Source organism: Lontra canadensis, unplaced genomic scaffold (genome assembly GCF_010015895.1).
Source record: "Lontra canadensis isolate GAN:19392208 unplaced genomic scaffold, GSC_riverotter_1.0 scaffold43, whole genome shotgun sequence".
NCBI lineage: Eukaryota > Metazoa > Chordata > Mammalia > Carnivora > Mustelidae > Lontra > Lontra canadensis.
In genome coordinates this window covers 11453619-11464983 of record NW_022631037.1, presented here as the reverse complement: position 1 = coordinate 11464983, position 11365 = coordinate 11453619, and the positions used below count along the sequence as shown (strand labels likewise).

Below are 11365 nucleotides of genomic sequence, written 5' to 3'. Positions count from 1 at the left end.
GGAGAAAGTGCTCGATGCATTGTCTGGAGGCTGGAAACTCCGGTTACAGGGCGTGGGTGGAAGCAGGGCGGCCGGGGACGAGTCTCCCACCAACCAGAAGTAGCAGGGCCTTTTCTGAGACCATGTCTGGCCATCAAGGAGAGGAATGCCATCTTGGCCTCAGTTGCTTCGAAGGAGCTCCTTCACAAACTGGGAAGGGAGTATGTCCTCCAAGGACAGGCACATCTAGACTGTATCCCTGGGTAAGGAAAGGGCATCTTAAGTTCTGGATAATCCAGACCTCACTTGATTTTCAGGTATCTGGTATGAAACCAGCTCTTAGGAGTTCTTAACGAAGACTGATTCATGCAGCCACCTTCCTTCTCTACTTGCTATAGAAAGGCTCTAGCATTCTGGCGCAAAGGCTTTCCCTCTTGGCTGACCCCATGGCAAGGAAGACATTTCATGGGACGTGGCCAGCCGATGCCGGGCAAAGCCACAATGTGGGAAGGTGAAGGCCCGCATGCCAGTGCACTTAGGCTCTGGCTCCTCACTTTGCCTTTTAAGCTGGTGGCCCACGCCCAGTGAGTTAATTCAGGAGACCTACTCACTGAGCCGATGAAAGTGGCCGTGAGGATTTAAGTGTGTTTAGAAGACGGCACAGGGTAGGTGTTCAGTAAATGATGCCCTTCCCACCGCTAAGGCGAGAGGGACCTAGTGATCACGAGGGAGAGCTGGTACGAAACTAAAGGACTAGACTATGTCCACTGTTGGTCCATTCCCCTAGGTTCCATTGTTTCTTTCCTCTAACCACCATTTTACTTTGACCTCTACTTCCTTCACACTCAGCCAAGTCTGTCAGAACCTGGAAGCTCCAGAGGAAACGAGACTGAACAAGTGGCTATTACTGGTCCATTAGGATCTGCTCGCTTGAGATAAACATTTTTATAAAGACAAGGTTTGAATTAACAGGCTGTAATTTATGTCCCAGGACTACAAATAGCCAAGAGAAAACTGTCTAGCCAGGAGATAGACTGCCTGCATTCTAGACCCATCCCTACCGTGAACTTGGAGGTGACCCATGCAGGTCATTTCGTACGTGCTCGCTGTTCTCTGTGCTACTCAGGTTAGCCTTACTGGATAAATGAGTTTTTCTCCAATAAAGATGCAATGTGAAGGCACTTTAAAAAAAATAAAATAAAATAAAATAATGGGTGAAGAGTATTGAGGAAAGAAAAAACTTGAAACTCTTTTCTTTTAAAAAAAAGTTATTCAGGTTTTATTCACACCAGCAGCTCTGCCCTCCTCTTTCTGCCTGTTGCTGGGGCTCCTTCCACACTGCCAGAGTCAGGGGAGGGCTTCTCTGGCCTCCTCGGCTGTAATCTCCTGGGAGTAGAGGTCAGTGAAGAGAGCCGGCAGCCAGTAGTGGGCCTCCCCTGGGGCCTGTAGGTCCAGCCAGGCCAGCCCTTCCTTCAGCAGGTGTTCCTGGAGGGAAAAGGCAGGAAGAGTCGGAGTTCTGTCAGGTGGACAAACGACCCCCAGACCTGTTTTGGCATCAGTGGGGTTTTCAGACTAAACCTACACGAGTGCCTTCACACCTTTACACAACCAGACTGGAATTCCAGGTTCTGTTTGGCCCTGACCTTTGCCTGAGGTGCAAGAGATGCCACCAAACCACTTAACCTGTGCTGCTGGGAAGGAGGGTAAAGACAAGTAGTGTGGGATGTTGGAGAAGGACTCGGGGGCTGCAGAGATGTCCGCCCTGTGGCCTGAAGTAAATCCCTGATCCCAGTTCCCTGAAGCAAAATGGACACCACTGTTGTAAATTACGTTTCCGTTAACTTGTGGGTGAGCCTTCATGGACAAGTTAGTGGAGGGACTCTCTTAGTTTAGAATGGACTGGCAATTCTTACAGCCGGGAATAGGCTCAAGATGGGCCCGGTTGTCCCCAGCAGCAGTAAACAGATGTTTATGTTACCCTGCTTTCCAGAAGAAATTCAGTCTACAGTTTAATTGCCTGGATGAGGAAGAAGGTATGAAAAGCCAGGGTTACGTTCTCCTGCTACTCCTCATCAGCCTCTCACTAGCATCACGGGATCTGTCTGTAGAGAACGCTAACTATATAATACACAGTGTAACAGTATGCCATTATGGGTATGTAATTAAGTAGGTAACAATTCCCTTCACTCTGTATTGACAGTGTTACTCCCAGTACAAACCATATGAACTGACCAGGCGCGACAGCTGGGGGGAGAGAGGAGGTACTGGTGACTGGCCTCCGCGGAGTTAGAAGCCTGCCTCTGAGTCGGACCTCAGGGGCACCTTCAGAGGAATGTGGGGGGTTGCCTTGCTTCTCTGTGGTGACAGCAGCCTTCAAGGCGAGAGGCCAGCAGAGCAAGGCTAAAGTTTCTGCCGGTGTGCTGTCTATCCACCCATCTGGGGCCCATCTCTTCTGGCCCATTCCAGAATTCACATACCAGCACTTGCCGCGCTCGCTCGGTCTCCCATTTAAGACTGGCTTTGATATCACTGACAGTCACGTAGCCGTTTTTCTGGAGGAAGGAGGAACGAGGGAGCCAGTTAACAGTGGACTTTCCCTAAGAACCCAGCATCTGCCCGGCAACAACAGACCGACCCAGACAGGAGGAAGACCTGCCCTTGAAGCCTAAGAGCAGGGGAAAAGAATGTTTAGAAGCCCCAGCAAAGAGAGAGAAGCGACTTTCAGGGTGACAGGTTGTGGGGGCGGGGCAGGTCTTAAAAAGTGGGGTCCCTAGTACTAAAATACTAATTTAGACTTTCTCTGAGAACTTCAGAGTATGACAAGATTCAGAATAATTCACTGAAAGCAAGAAATGGTGACAAGTCCCTGCCTCACCTTACCCGTTCCCTAGTAAGAAAAGCCCCTCCTTATTTAGTTTTGTTTTCCATTATCAGATTAAGAAAACTGAACGTGTCTTCCCTCAATCCGGGGTAAGGAATGGGGAAGGAGGGGGTTCGCTGAAGGCATGCCGAGGGACGGGGGACTGGCAAACGAGATGAAATGTTTGTTTGGAAGAACCCATTTGGAGTGTAGTACTCCAGAGACCTCAGAGAATCGGTCTACCCAAGCAAATCCAGCCCGCTGTCTGCATGTCTGTCTGCTCCACTAGACTGTACGCTCCCTGAGAGCAGGACCTCTGGTGCCCGCCGTTCTGCCCCCCACAGCCTGGCCCGGTGCTTTGTGCTGTAGCTGCTCAATAAATGTCTTCTAAATAAGCACCAGTCTGAGTCGTACGTCCACTGGACAGTCTCAGCGGAAGACCTGAGTCTGTGCTACTCCCGAAGTCCCTCCCAGACTGTAACCCCCACCCAGGCCCCGCCCCCGCCCCTGCGGCCCCCGGAAGGCAGCAGGTACCTCGGCCAGCTGCAGCACCACGGTGTGGTCCATGTTGAGCTCAGCCGGGACGGACTGAATGAGGTAGGTGCCGCCCACGGGGATGATGCTGAAGCCAGTGCCCAAGGCCTTCAGTTTCTTGATGGCCCTGATCAGGTCATCTCTGAGGGGAGAAAAAGCCGCTTAAAGACCCCTGGCACAGCAGACCCAGGCGCGACGCAGTTTCAGCTCTGGCCTAGCCGGGACCCCCTGGCAAGACTCAAAGGGCTGCATGACGGTCGGTGACCTCAGTAAGAAGGCAGGGCCAAGGGGCACCAGATGGTGCTGGGACTCTCCTGGGAGATGATACAGGGATGGAGCAAAAACCCACCCGCAGGAGCCCACTGGGGAATGGGAATGAAGGAGCTCCATGCAACAGACGACAGGGAGCAGCGCGGACTGTGGTAAAAAGGAAACCGGAAACCACCCATGCATTTTACAGACGGTGGCCCAGCTGATGATCGCCATTGGGAAATTCAGGCCCGCTCCTGCCAGATCATCTGGTTTCCCGTAAACAAATGAACTCAAATTAGGGAAAAAGAAAACCCACAAGACCATGTGTAGACCCTATATGCAGCCCACATACTGACAGCCTTTTTTTTAACCTTTTCTCAAACTGAAGTTCCACATGGAGGCTGCTGAACCAGATCGACATGTATCCCGCCTTCTGACCCCCACTCCGTTCCCCAGCCTTTCCCAGTGTGTACACTAGTCTCCTTCACCACAAATAGCTCAATATTAAGCCCTAAGTATGTTAAAAAAAAAAAAATAGTAACAATACATGCATACATGTGAAAAAAAAGTGCTTAGAAGAAAATACATGAAAATGTCAATAGTTGTAATCTCAGTTGAGAAATAACGGGTGGTTTTTGGTTCTTTAGGTCTATATTTCCCGTATTCTAAAACACAGATTTTCTGATCATAAAGAGGAACAAAATGATCCCGAAAGTAGCCTAGACACGTGAGCAGTAAAGAGAAAAGATTTCCATCTGATTTTTAAAGACCTTTCCATATTCCAAGGGGTTGGGAGGCAAGACCTACTGGCTGACGTCCTGCGCGAACTTGCCCCTTCCTTTCAACACCTGCTGGTGCAGCTCCTCGAGAGTTATCAGGCCTGTGCGAGTGGGGAGGAAAGCAGGGGGAGGATTAGCTTTGTGGCTGAGCCAAACCAAACCAAACCCAAAATACAAATTTATTAAGATGACCCTACTGGATGACCATTTTTAGGTCACATTTTGGGGAGCCGAGAAAGTGGGCATCACCCCAACCTGGAGCACTAGGACACAGTTACTAATTTTAAAATCATAACCTGGGCATGTTGTGTATCGAGGGAAAGGCCTATTTCCTACCTCCCTATTGTTTTCTGTAATCACCAGGGCCTAAGAACCCGTTGGGCGAAGCTCTCTAGGGAATACAGACCGTCATTCAGGTAGTTCCATTTTTCAACCACATGAAGCCGCTAAGATGCTTCTGAAGACCTAAGAGCTTCTCAAGATCTTACTAGCCTGCAGTCTGCAGGATGGAAAAGATCACCTTTCAAGGTCTTCTCCCTCCGAGAAGTCCAAAGCCCAGCGCTCAGGACTCAGCCAGCCTCACCTCCATTCCGGTGCTTCAAGGCCAGACACACCTCTATAATCTGGACCCCCAGCTCGTAATAGAAATCCCCCACGCCTAGCATCTCAGACCAAAATCCTTTTCCAGCTGAAAGAAAGAAAGAAAAACAAAAGCCAGGTTCTAGGTTGGTTTCTATCCTTTCTTTTCTTTCCAAGCTAGATGAAAACATCTACCCCGTGGGAAGCGTTTCCTGCCTAGCCTAAGTCCTGGGGCTCCATTTACTACTCAGGATCCTCAAGACAGTCGAACTCTTGGGAAGTCCTCCTAAAAACCAGCTCGGACAGTTGGCAAGGGTGGGCAATCTAAAAGGCATTTCTGTTTGGCTAATTCTGGCTCAGGACGCTATAAAAATGAGTCTTCCGTTCCCAAATTATACAGTGAAATACAATGGGACAGAGGGTCTAGACAAGGCTGAGAGAAACCATCCGCAGACCTGGCCTTCAAAAATCCACCGGAGACAACAGTTCACTGGGGAAAAAATGCAGGTTACAGAGTAGTAATGACAGCATAATCCGATACGTTAGAAGAAAAAGTTTATAAACAGGATGAAGGCGCCCAGAAAGCTACCTCAGACCGTTAATGTTTATCTCTGCAACTACGTAACAGGGTCTGGAGACTCGCACTTTCTCTTTTTCTTTTTTCTCCTCTATTGACTGACTCTAGGATGACATGCGACTTTCATTAAAACTCAATTATCTTTTTAATAAAGGGAAAAAAGTCCACTGTAGGGCACAACTCGTGGGAAGGCCCGTACCCTGACTACGAGCCCGAAGGCAACGTCTCCGGCTTCCCCCTCATGCTGCGCCCTCAGCCATCCTGCTGGGCACTCCCTGGAGACAACAGCCTCTGGCTCTCCCTGCAGGCCCTTCTCAAAGGGCCTTTTGGAAAATGGCCTAGCCACAGTGCTGACATCCGGCAGAGCTGCTGGCCCTCTGGAGCCCCAGGAAAACACCGCAGCCCCGCACACAGCTCCTTACAGGCCAGTGGGTCCACCCCGATGGTGGCACACATGTCCTGGAACTGCACCCGGAACTCGGGATTCTTCCGGATCTCCTGCTTGTGCTTGCTGGCGAATTCTTCCAGGTTGCTCTTGAACATGTCCAACTGCTTCGACATCTGTAAGGTGGACCAGGGGGAGGTCAGGGGCAGCCCAGTCAAGTGATAACCCGATGCCAAAAGTAAGTTCCCGGCCCAGGGGCAGGGCAAAGGCTGAAATAACCTACCTCCTCCAGGCCTGCCATGACGCTATTTCTTGTTCCCTTTCTTGCTCTGCAGGGAGCCTGCTTCTCCCTCTGCCGCGGCTCCCTCAGCTTGTGCGCTCTCATTCTCTCTCTCAAATAATAAAATCTTTAAAAGATTGATGTATCTTAACTTGAGAGAGTGAGAACACGCACATGCACACATGCAAGCAGGAGGAAGGGCAGAGGGAGAGATTGTCAAGCAAACTCTCCACTGAGCGTGCAGCCGCACTGGGGGTTCAATGAGATCACGGGCAAAGCCAAAACCAAGAGTCAGACACCCTACCAACTGAGCCACCCAGGCGCCCCTATTGTTCCCTCTGTTTATCCCTAACTTTCCTTCGTGGTTCTGTCGTCAGCTGGACTGCAATGCCATAATGTTTCCTCAAGTCTGTAACACACATTTTGGGGGGCACCTGGCTGGTTCAGTTGGTGATAGAGCACGCAACTCTTGATCTCAGGGTTTTGAGTTTGAGCCCCAAGTTGGGTATAGAGATTACTTAAAAATCTTTGGGGGTGCCTGGCTGGCTCAGTAGGTTAAGTGGCCTACTCTTGGTTTCGGCTCAGGTCATCCCCTCGGGGTCGTGAGACTGAGCCCCACCTGTCTCTGCACTCACCTTGGAGTCCAGTTAAGACTCTCTCCCTCTGTCTCTTCCCACCTGCACGCCCTATCTCTAAAATTAATAAATAAATCTTTAAAGTATAAATAAAATAAAACATTTTAAAGATAAAAAAAATAAAAAATAAAACACACATTTTCCCCCCCACATGTTCCTGTTCTAAAGTCGGGATGCATCTAACAATTTTAACTAATGTGATACTTTTTTGTTTTCCCAGAGAAACTGTTACTAGATTGAAGGTGCACCCCAGAATCCATTTTGTCTTAAAAATGAGAGAATGTGGAGGCATCTGGGTGGGTCAGTTGTTAAGCGTCTGCCTTCGGCTCAGGTCATGATCCCCAGGGTCTTGGGATCGAGCCCCACATCGAGCTCCCTGCTCGGTGGGAGGCCTGCTTCTCCCTTTCCCACTCCCCCTGCTTGTGTCCCCTCTCTCACTGTCTCTCTCTCTCTGTCAAATAAATAAATAAAATCTTTTTTAAAAATTGAGAGAATTCAGCATTCAGAAAGAAAATCTTCAGCCACTGACAGAAAGGTTACACAGGAGAGAAAGGAAGCCTGGTATGAATTAGGTTTGCAGTGATTGTTGACTCTTTCAGTCATGGACCTTCTTGGGAATCAACTCTAAATAAAGAATCCCAAAGGGAGGGGTGGGTCTACCAGATTATATTCCAAAGCTAAATACAAATGGTTTGGGGATTTTCTGACTTATTTGTAGTGTTCCTTCTCTTTCCCTAATTAACAAAGCCTATGTTCCACCCACCAAGAGTAATCACTCCTGGCCCAACATCTCCTCGTTTGCTACATTTTATAAAGTAAAACATAATCACCATTTCCAGTTGATTCCTGTATGTCATCTCCCCTATGAGTGGGAGGTTTTGTTTCTTTTTTTTTTTTAATAAATAAGTATGTATTTTTTTAGGGGGAGAGAGAGAGAACAAGTGAGAAGGGCACAGAGAGGAGGAGAGAGAACCTCAAGCACACCTGCCCCTGAGCGAGAAGCCCAACACCAGGCTCGATCCCACCACCATGAGATCATGACCTGAGCAGAAACCAAGACTCAGACACTTAACCAACTGAGCGACCCAGGTACCCCTGAGGTGGGAGATTTTGAAGAGCACAGCCCGTGTCTACTCTCTTTCTTCAGTACAAGGATCCATTTCCTTGCTTAACTGTTTCCTCCTCTTCTTTACCAGTCCCAGTAACTGCGTGAACTCAGGGCATGAAAAGGGAATCACAGGCACCGCACCCCATCACTGACACACACTTTTGGTATGCACCTAGATGTGATGGCGGTGGTGATGGGCCACACAGGTTTAAGCCGTATTTTCATGTTATTCTTAGGCACTTGAGGTGAAAGTCCCCAAAGACCTAATTCAAACAGCTCTACCACCCACTACCCATGTAATCTTGGATAAATCACCTTAATGTCCTCAATTCTAAACTGGGAAGAATAGAGTTCCCTCCTGGTAGGATCGTCAGGATGAACAAGATAGTGCATGTAAAAAAACAAACAAACAAACAAACAAACAAACACGTGCCTGGGACGATATAAGCATGCAACTACTCCAAGATGTTAGCTATCACTCTTATTAGCAAGTCCCATAAAAGATCTGAGCAGCCCAGAAGCCGAGATTTGCCAAATACCCTATTTTTAGTTCAATCCAAACAACCTAGTTTACATCAGAGGTGTCCTGTCCAGCCTAGTCGGGTCTCCCTTCCTGCCTGGAGCCCTCCCACCTACTCACCTGGGCCAGCTGGTCCTCCGCCAAGACAGTGCCTCGCTCCTTATACTTGGCCTGTCAGACAAAGAAACCAATATGAGTTGAGAGTGGACGCTGGGGGCTCCCACTTGCACTGCCTCCGATGAAGTATGAGAAGAGGAGGGTCTCTCTTAAATGGTTTTTCTTAGGGTGAGGGGTGAGGAAGTAAAACAGACGGCTAGTCTGTAGTCACATTTGGGGACGCGGGGGAAAGGGCTGGTGGATCTGCGAATGCTGACATTCCAATCAACTGGAAACTGAAGAAAGTCAGTTCCCCGGGACCCGAAGAGCCCGTGTCAGATTCTGATGGGGGGCGATTTGAGGGTACAGAGCTCTGCTCCGAGACTTCCAGTCTCTCTCGGGTCGGGGATGGCTGTAGGTCGGCCTTCTCCTCACCTCGGCAAGCTTCTTCTTGGCGATGGCGCCCGCTCCCACCCCGCGGCGATGCATCCCCACCCTGGCCTCGGGGGCCGCCCCGCTGCCGGGACCCCGGGTCTCCGCGTCCCGGGATCCGCCACCGGCTCCCAACGCGGAAGCGCGGGGCGCGCGTCATTTCCGCGCGCCGGAAGCTACGCGCCGACTTCCTGCCGTGGGGCAGGGCGGCCCCGCCTTCCTCTGGTGACCAGGAGAGGAGTATCCCGCCTGGCGAAGCCCCGCGGCGGGGAGGACTGGCGAGTGCTGACGCGGAGCCGCGGCGTCTTTGTCGGAGGCGCGCTCCCCACCCACGTGGGCGCCTCGGAGCCCCGCGTGGTAGCACGACTGACGCTCGCCGCCCGCCGGGCTCCGGCTCCCAGCCGCCTACTATGGGCCAGGCGTTGAGTCGGCCCCGAAGCTTCCAAATTGAGCATGAAGCATAACCCATCAGCTCTAATGGAGCCTACCTGTTGGAGTCACACGCAGAGATTCTAAGACCTTACAGTTAAGAACTTGGACTCTGGAATTAGATAGCCGGCTCCATAGCTCACTTTCACTGCAGGGAGTCCAATCATTTCAGCCATAGTCCTGAATCTCTTGTGTTCTAGTGTCCACAATATAGAGTAATACCAACTCATGAAGTTGTGAGGATGAAGTGAGAAAATTATGACAAAGCATTTAGGGCGATGCCTGACATATAAGTAAACATCAGTTATTATTGTTACTCATCAGATTTGGAGTGGAATCAGCCATCTGTGTGTTTAGAAAACTCCATAGGCGCTTTCTACAGTGTTGAGCCCAACAAAGGAGCTAACGAAGGATTTTTTTTAAGATTTTATTTATTTATTTGACAGAGAGATCACAAGTAGGCAGAGAGGCAGGCAGAGAGAGAGGAGGGGGGGAAGCAGGCTCCCCGCTGAGCAGAGAGCCTGATGCAGGGCTCTATCCCAGGACCCTGAGGTCATGACCTGAGCCGAAGGCATCGGCTTAACCCACTGAGCCACCCAGGCGCCCGTAACGAAGGATTCTTAAGCCAGGAAATTGTTACTTGACTTGTTAGATCAAATTCTTGTTTTAGAAGAATTAGTGACAAATGGGGCACCTGGATGGCTCATTCCCTCAAGTGTCTGCGTTGGGCTCTGGTCAAGACCTTGGGGTCCTTGAATTGAGCCCCGCATGGGGCTCTCTGCTCAGCAGGGAGGGTGCTTCTCCCTCTACCCCTCCCCGACTTGTGCTCTCTCTCCCTCTCTCCCTCTCTGTCAAATAAATAAAATCTTAAAAAAAAAAAAAAGTGACAACCTAGACTTAAGTCAGCTGTAGCAATGTAACCTAGAAACGATGGAAGATATTGGCCATGAGGTAGAGAGAATGCGATGGTTTCAGGAGATATTTGGGGGGCAGAATGGTAAAACTGGTAAGATGGAGACAGAGTGGGTAGGGAAAAATGCTGTTTTCTGTCTTGGGCAGCAGGATGGTGCCATTCAGAGAAGGGGGTGTGGGAACAGGGACTGAGACCACAGGATGAAGCTGGGGAAATAATTAAAAGTGGTTTTGAACAAGTTGAAATTGAGGTCTCTGTGACATCACAAGAGAGACAACCAATGGTCATTTGGATGTATTAACATAAAGGTCTACAGAAAGAGCTGGGCAGAGCTACAGATCCAGAATCATCAGCAAGGTGAAATCACGAATGCGAATAATGTTACCAGAAGTTTCGGGGTGTGGGGCACCCGGGTAGCTCAGTGGGTTAAGGCCTCTACCTTCGGCTCGGGTCATGATCCCAGGGTCCTGGGATCAAGCTCCACATCGGGCTTTCTGCTCAGCGGGGAGCCTGCACCCCCCCTTCTCTCTGCCTGCCTCTCTGCCTACTTGTGATCTCTGTCAAATAAATAAAATCTTTAAAAAAAAAAAGTTTCGGGGTGCCTGGGTGGCTCAGTGGGTTAAAGCCTCTGCCTTCAGCTCAGGTCATGATCTCAGGGTCCTGGGATAGAGCCCTGCATCAGGCTCTCTGCTCAGCGGGGAGCCTGCTTCCCCCCCCCTCCTCTCTCTCTGCCTGCCTCTCTGCCTACTTATGATCTCTGTCTGTCAAATAAATAAATAAAATCTTTTAAAAAAAATGTTACCAGAAGTTTCAAGTAAAAGGGTTAGAAGAGGACGTGAGCGGAGATTGATGACAGGATATTTAGCCACCACTTTCGACCCTGAGGGATTACGGAGCCAAGGCTCAGGTCCCTGACCTGAGGATTTCATGGAGCAGAGCGATCACACCAGCCTTGAACTGCCTGCTTCTGGATGCTTACAAGAAAGAGAAATAATGTTCTGTCTTAC

The 11365-nt window shown here is 49.9% G+C and overlaps 1 protein-coding gene across 2 annotated transcripts; it reads right to left on the bottom strand.

Annotated features, from left to right (window-relative positions):
* Positions 1-1229: 1229 nt before the first annotated feature.
* Positions 1230-9166, bottom strand: SNF8 (SNF8 subunit of ESCRT-II). 2 transcript variants are annotated; one of them, XM_032871346.1, is made up of 8 exons: positions 9020-9166; positions 8609-8659; positions 5983-6121; positions 4988-5092; positions 4433-4505; positions 3374-3515; positions 2457-2531; positions 1230-1464 (listed from the first exon to the last, which is right to left on the bottom strand). In XM_032871346.1, exons 1-8 carry the CDS (start codon positions 9071-9073, stop codon positions 1327-1329), a joined length of 777 nt encoding a protein of 258 aa, XP_032727237.1. In that variant the 5' UTR covers positions 9074-9166; the 3' UTR covers positions 1230-1326. The 2 variants fall into 2 exon arrangements, with proteins under 2 accessions (XP_032727237.1, XP_032727238.1); XM_032871347.1 differs by lacking the exon at positions 2457-2531.
* Between the last annotated feature and the right edge of the window lie 2199 nt (positions 9167-11365).

Excerpts from the sequence above, each read along its gene's own strand:
- SNF8 (XM_032871346.1), bottom strand. The coding sequence starts at position 9,073 with ATGCATCGCCGCGGGGTGGGAGCGGGCGCCATCGCCAAGAAGAAGCTT. Across the intron at positions 6,122-8,608 it reads CGGAGGACCAGCTGGCCCAG|ATGTCGAAGCAGTTGGACAT; the intron begins GTGAGTAGGTGG and ends TCCACCTTACAG. Across the intron at positions 4,506-4,987 it reads CTTGAAGCACCGGAATGGAG|GCCTGATAACTCTCGAGGAG; the intron begins GTGAGGCTGGCT and ends CCACTCGCACAG.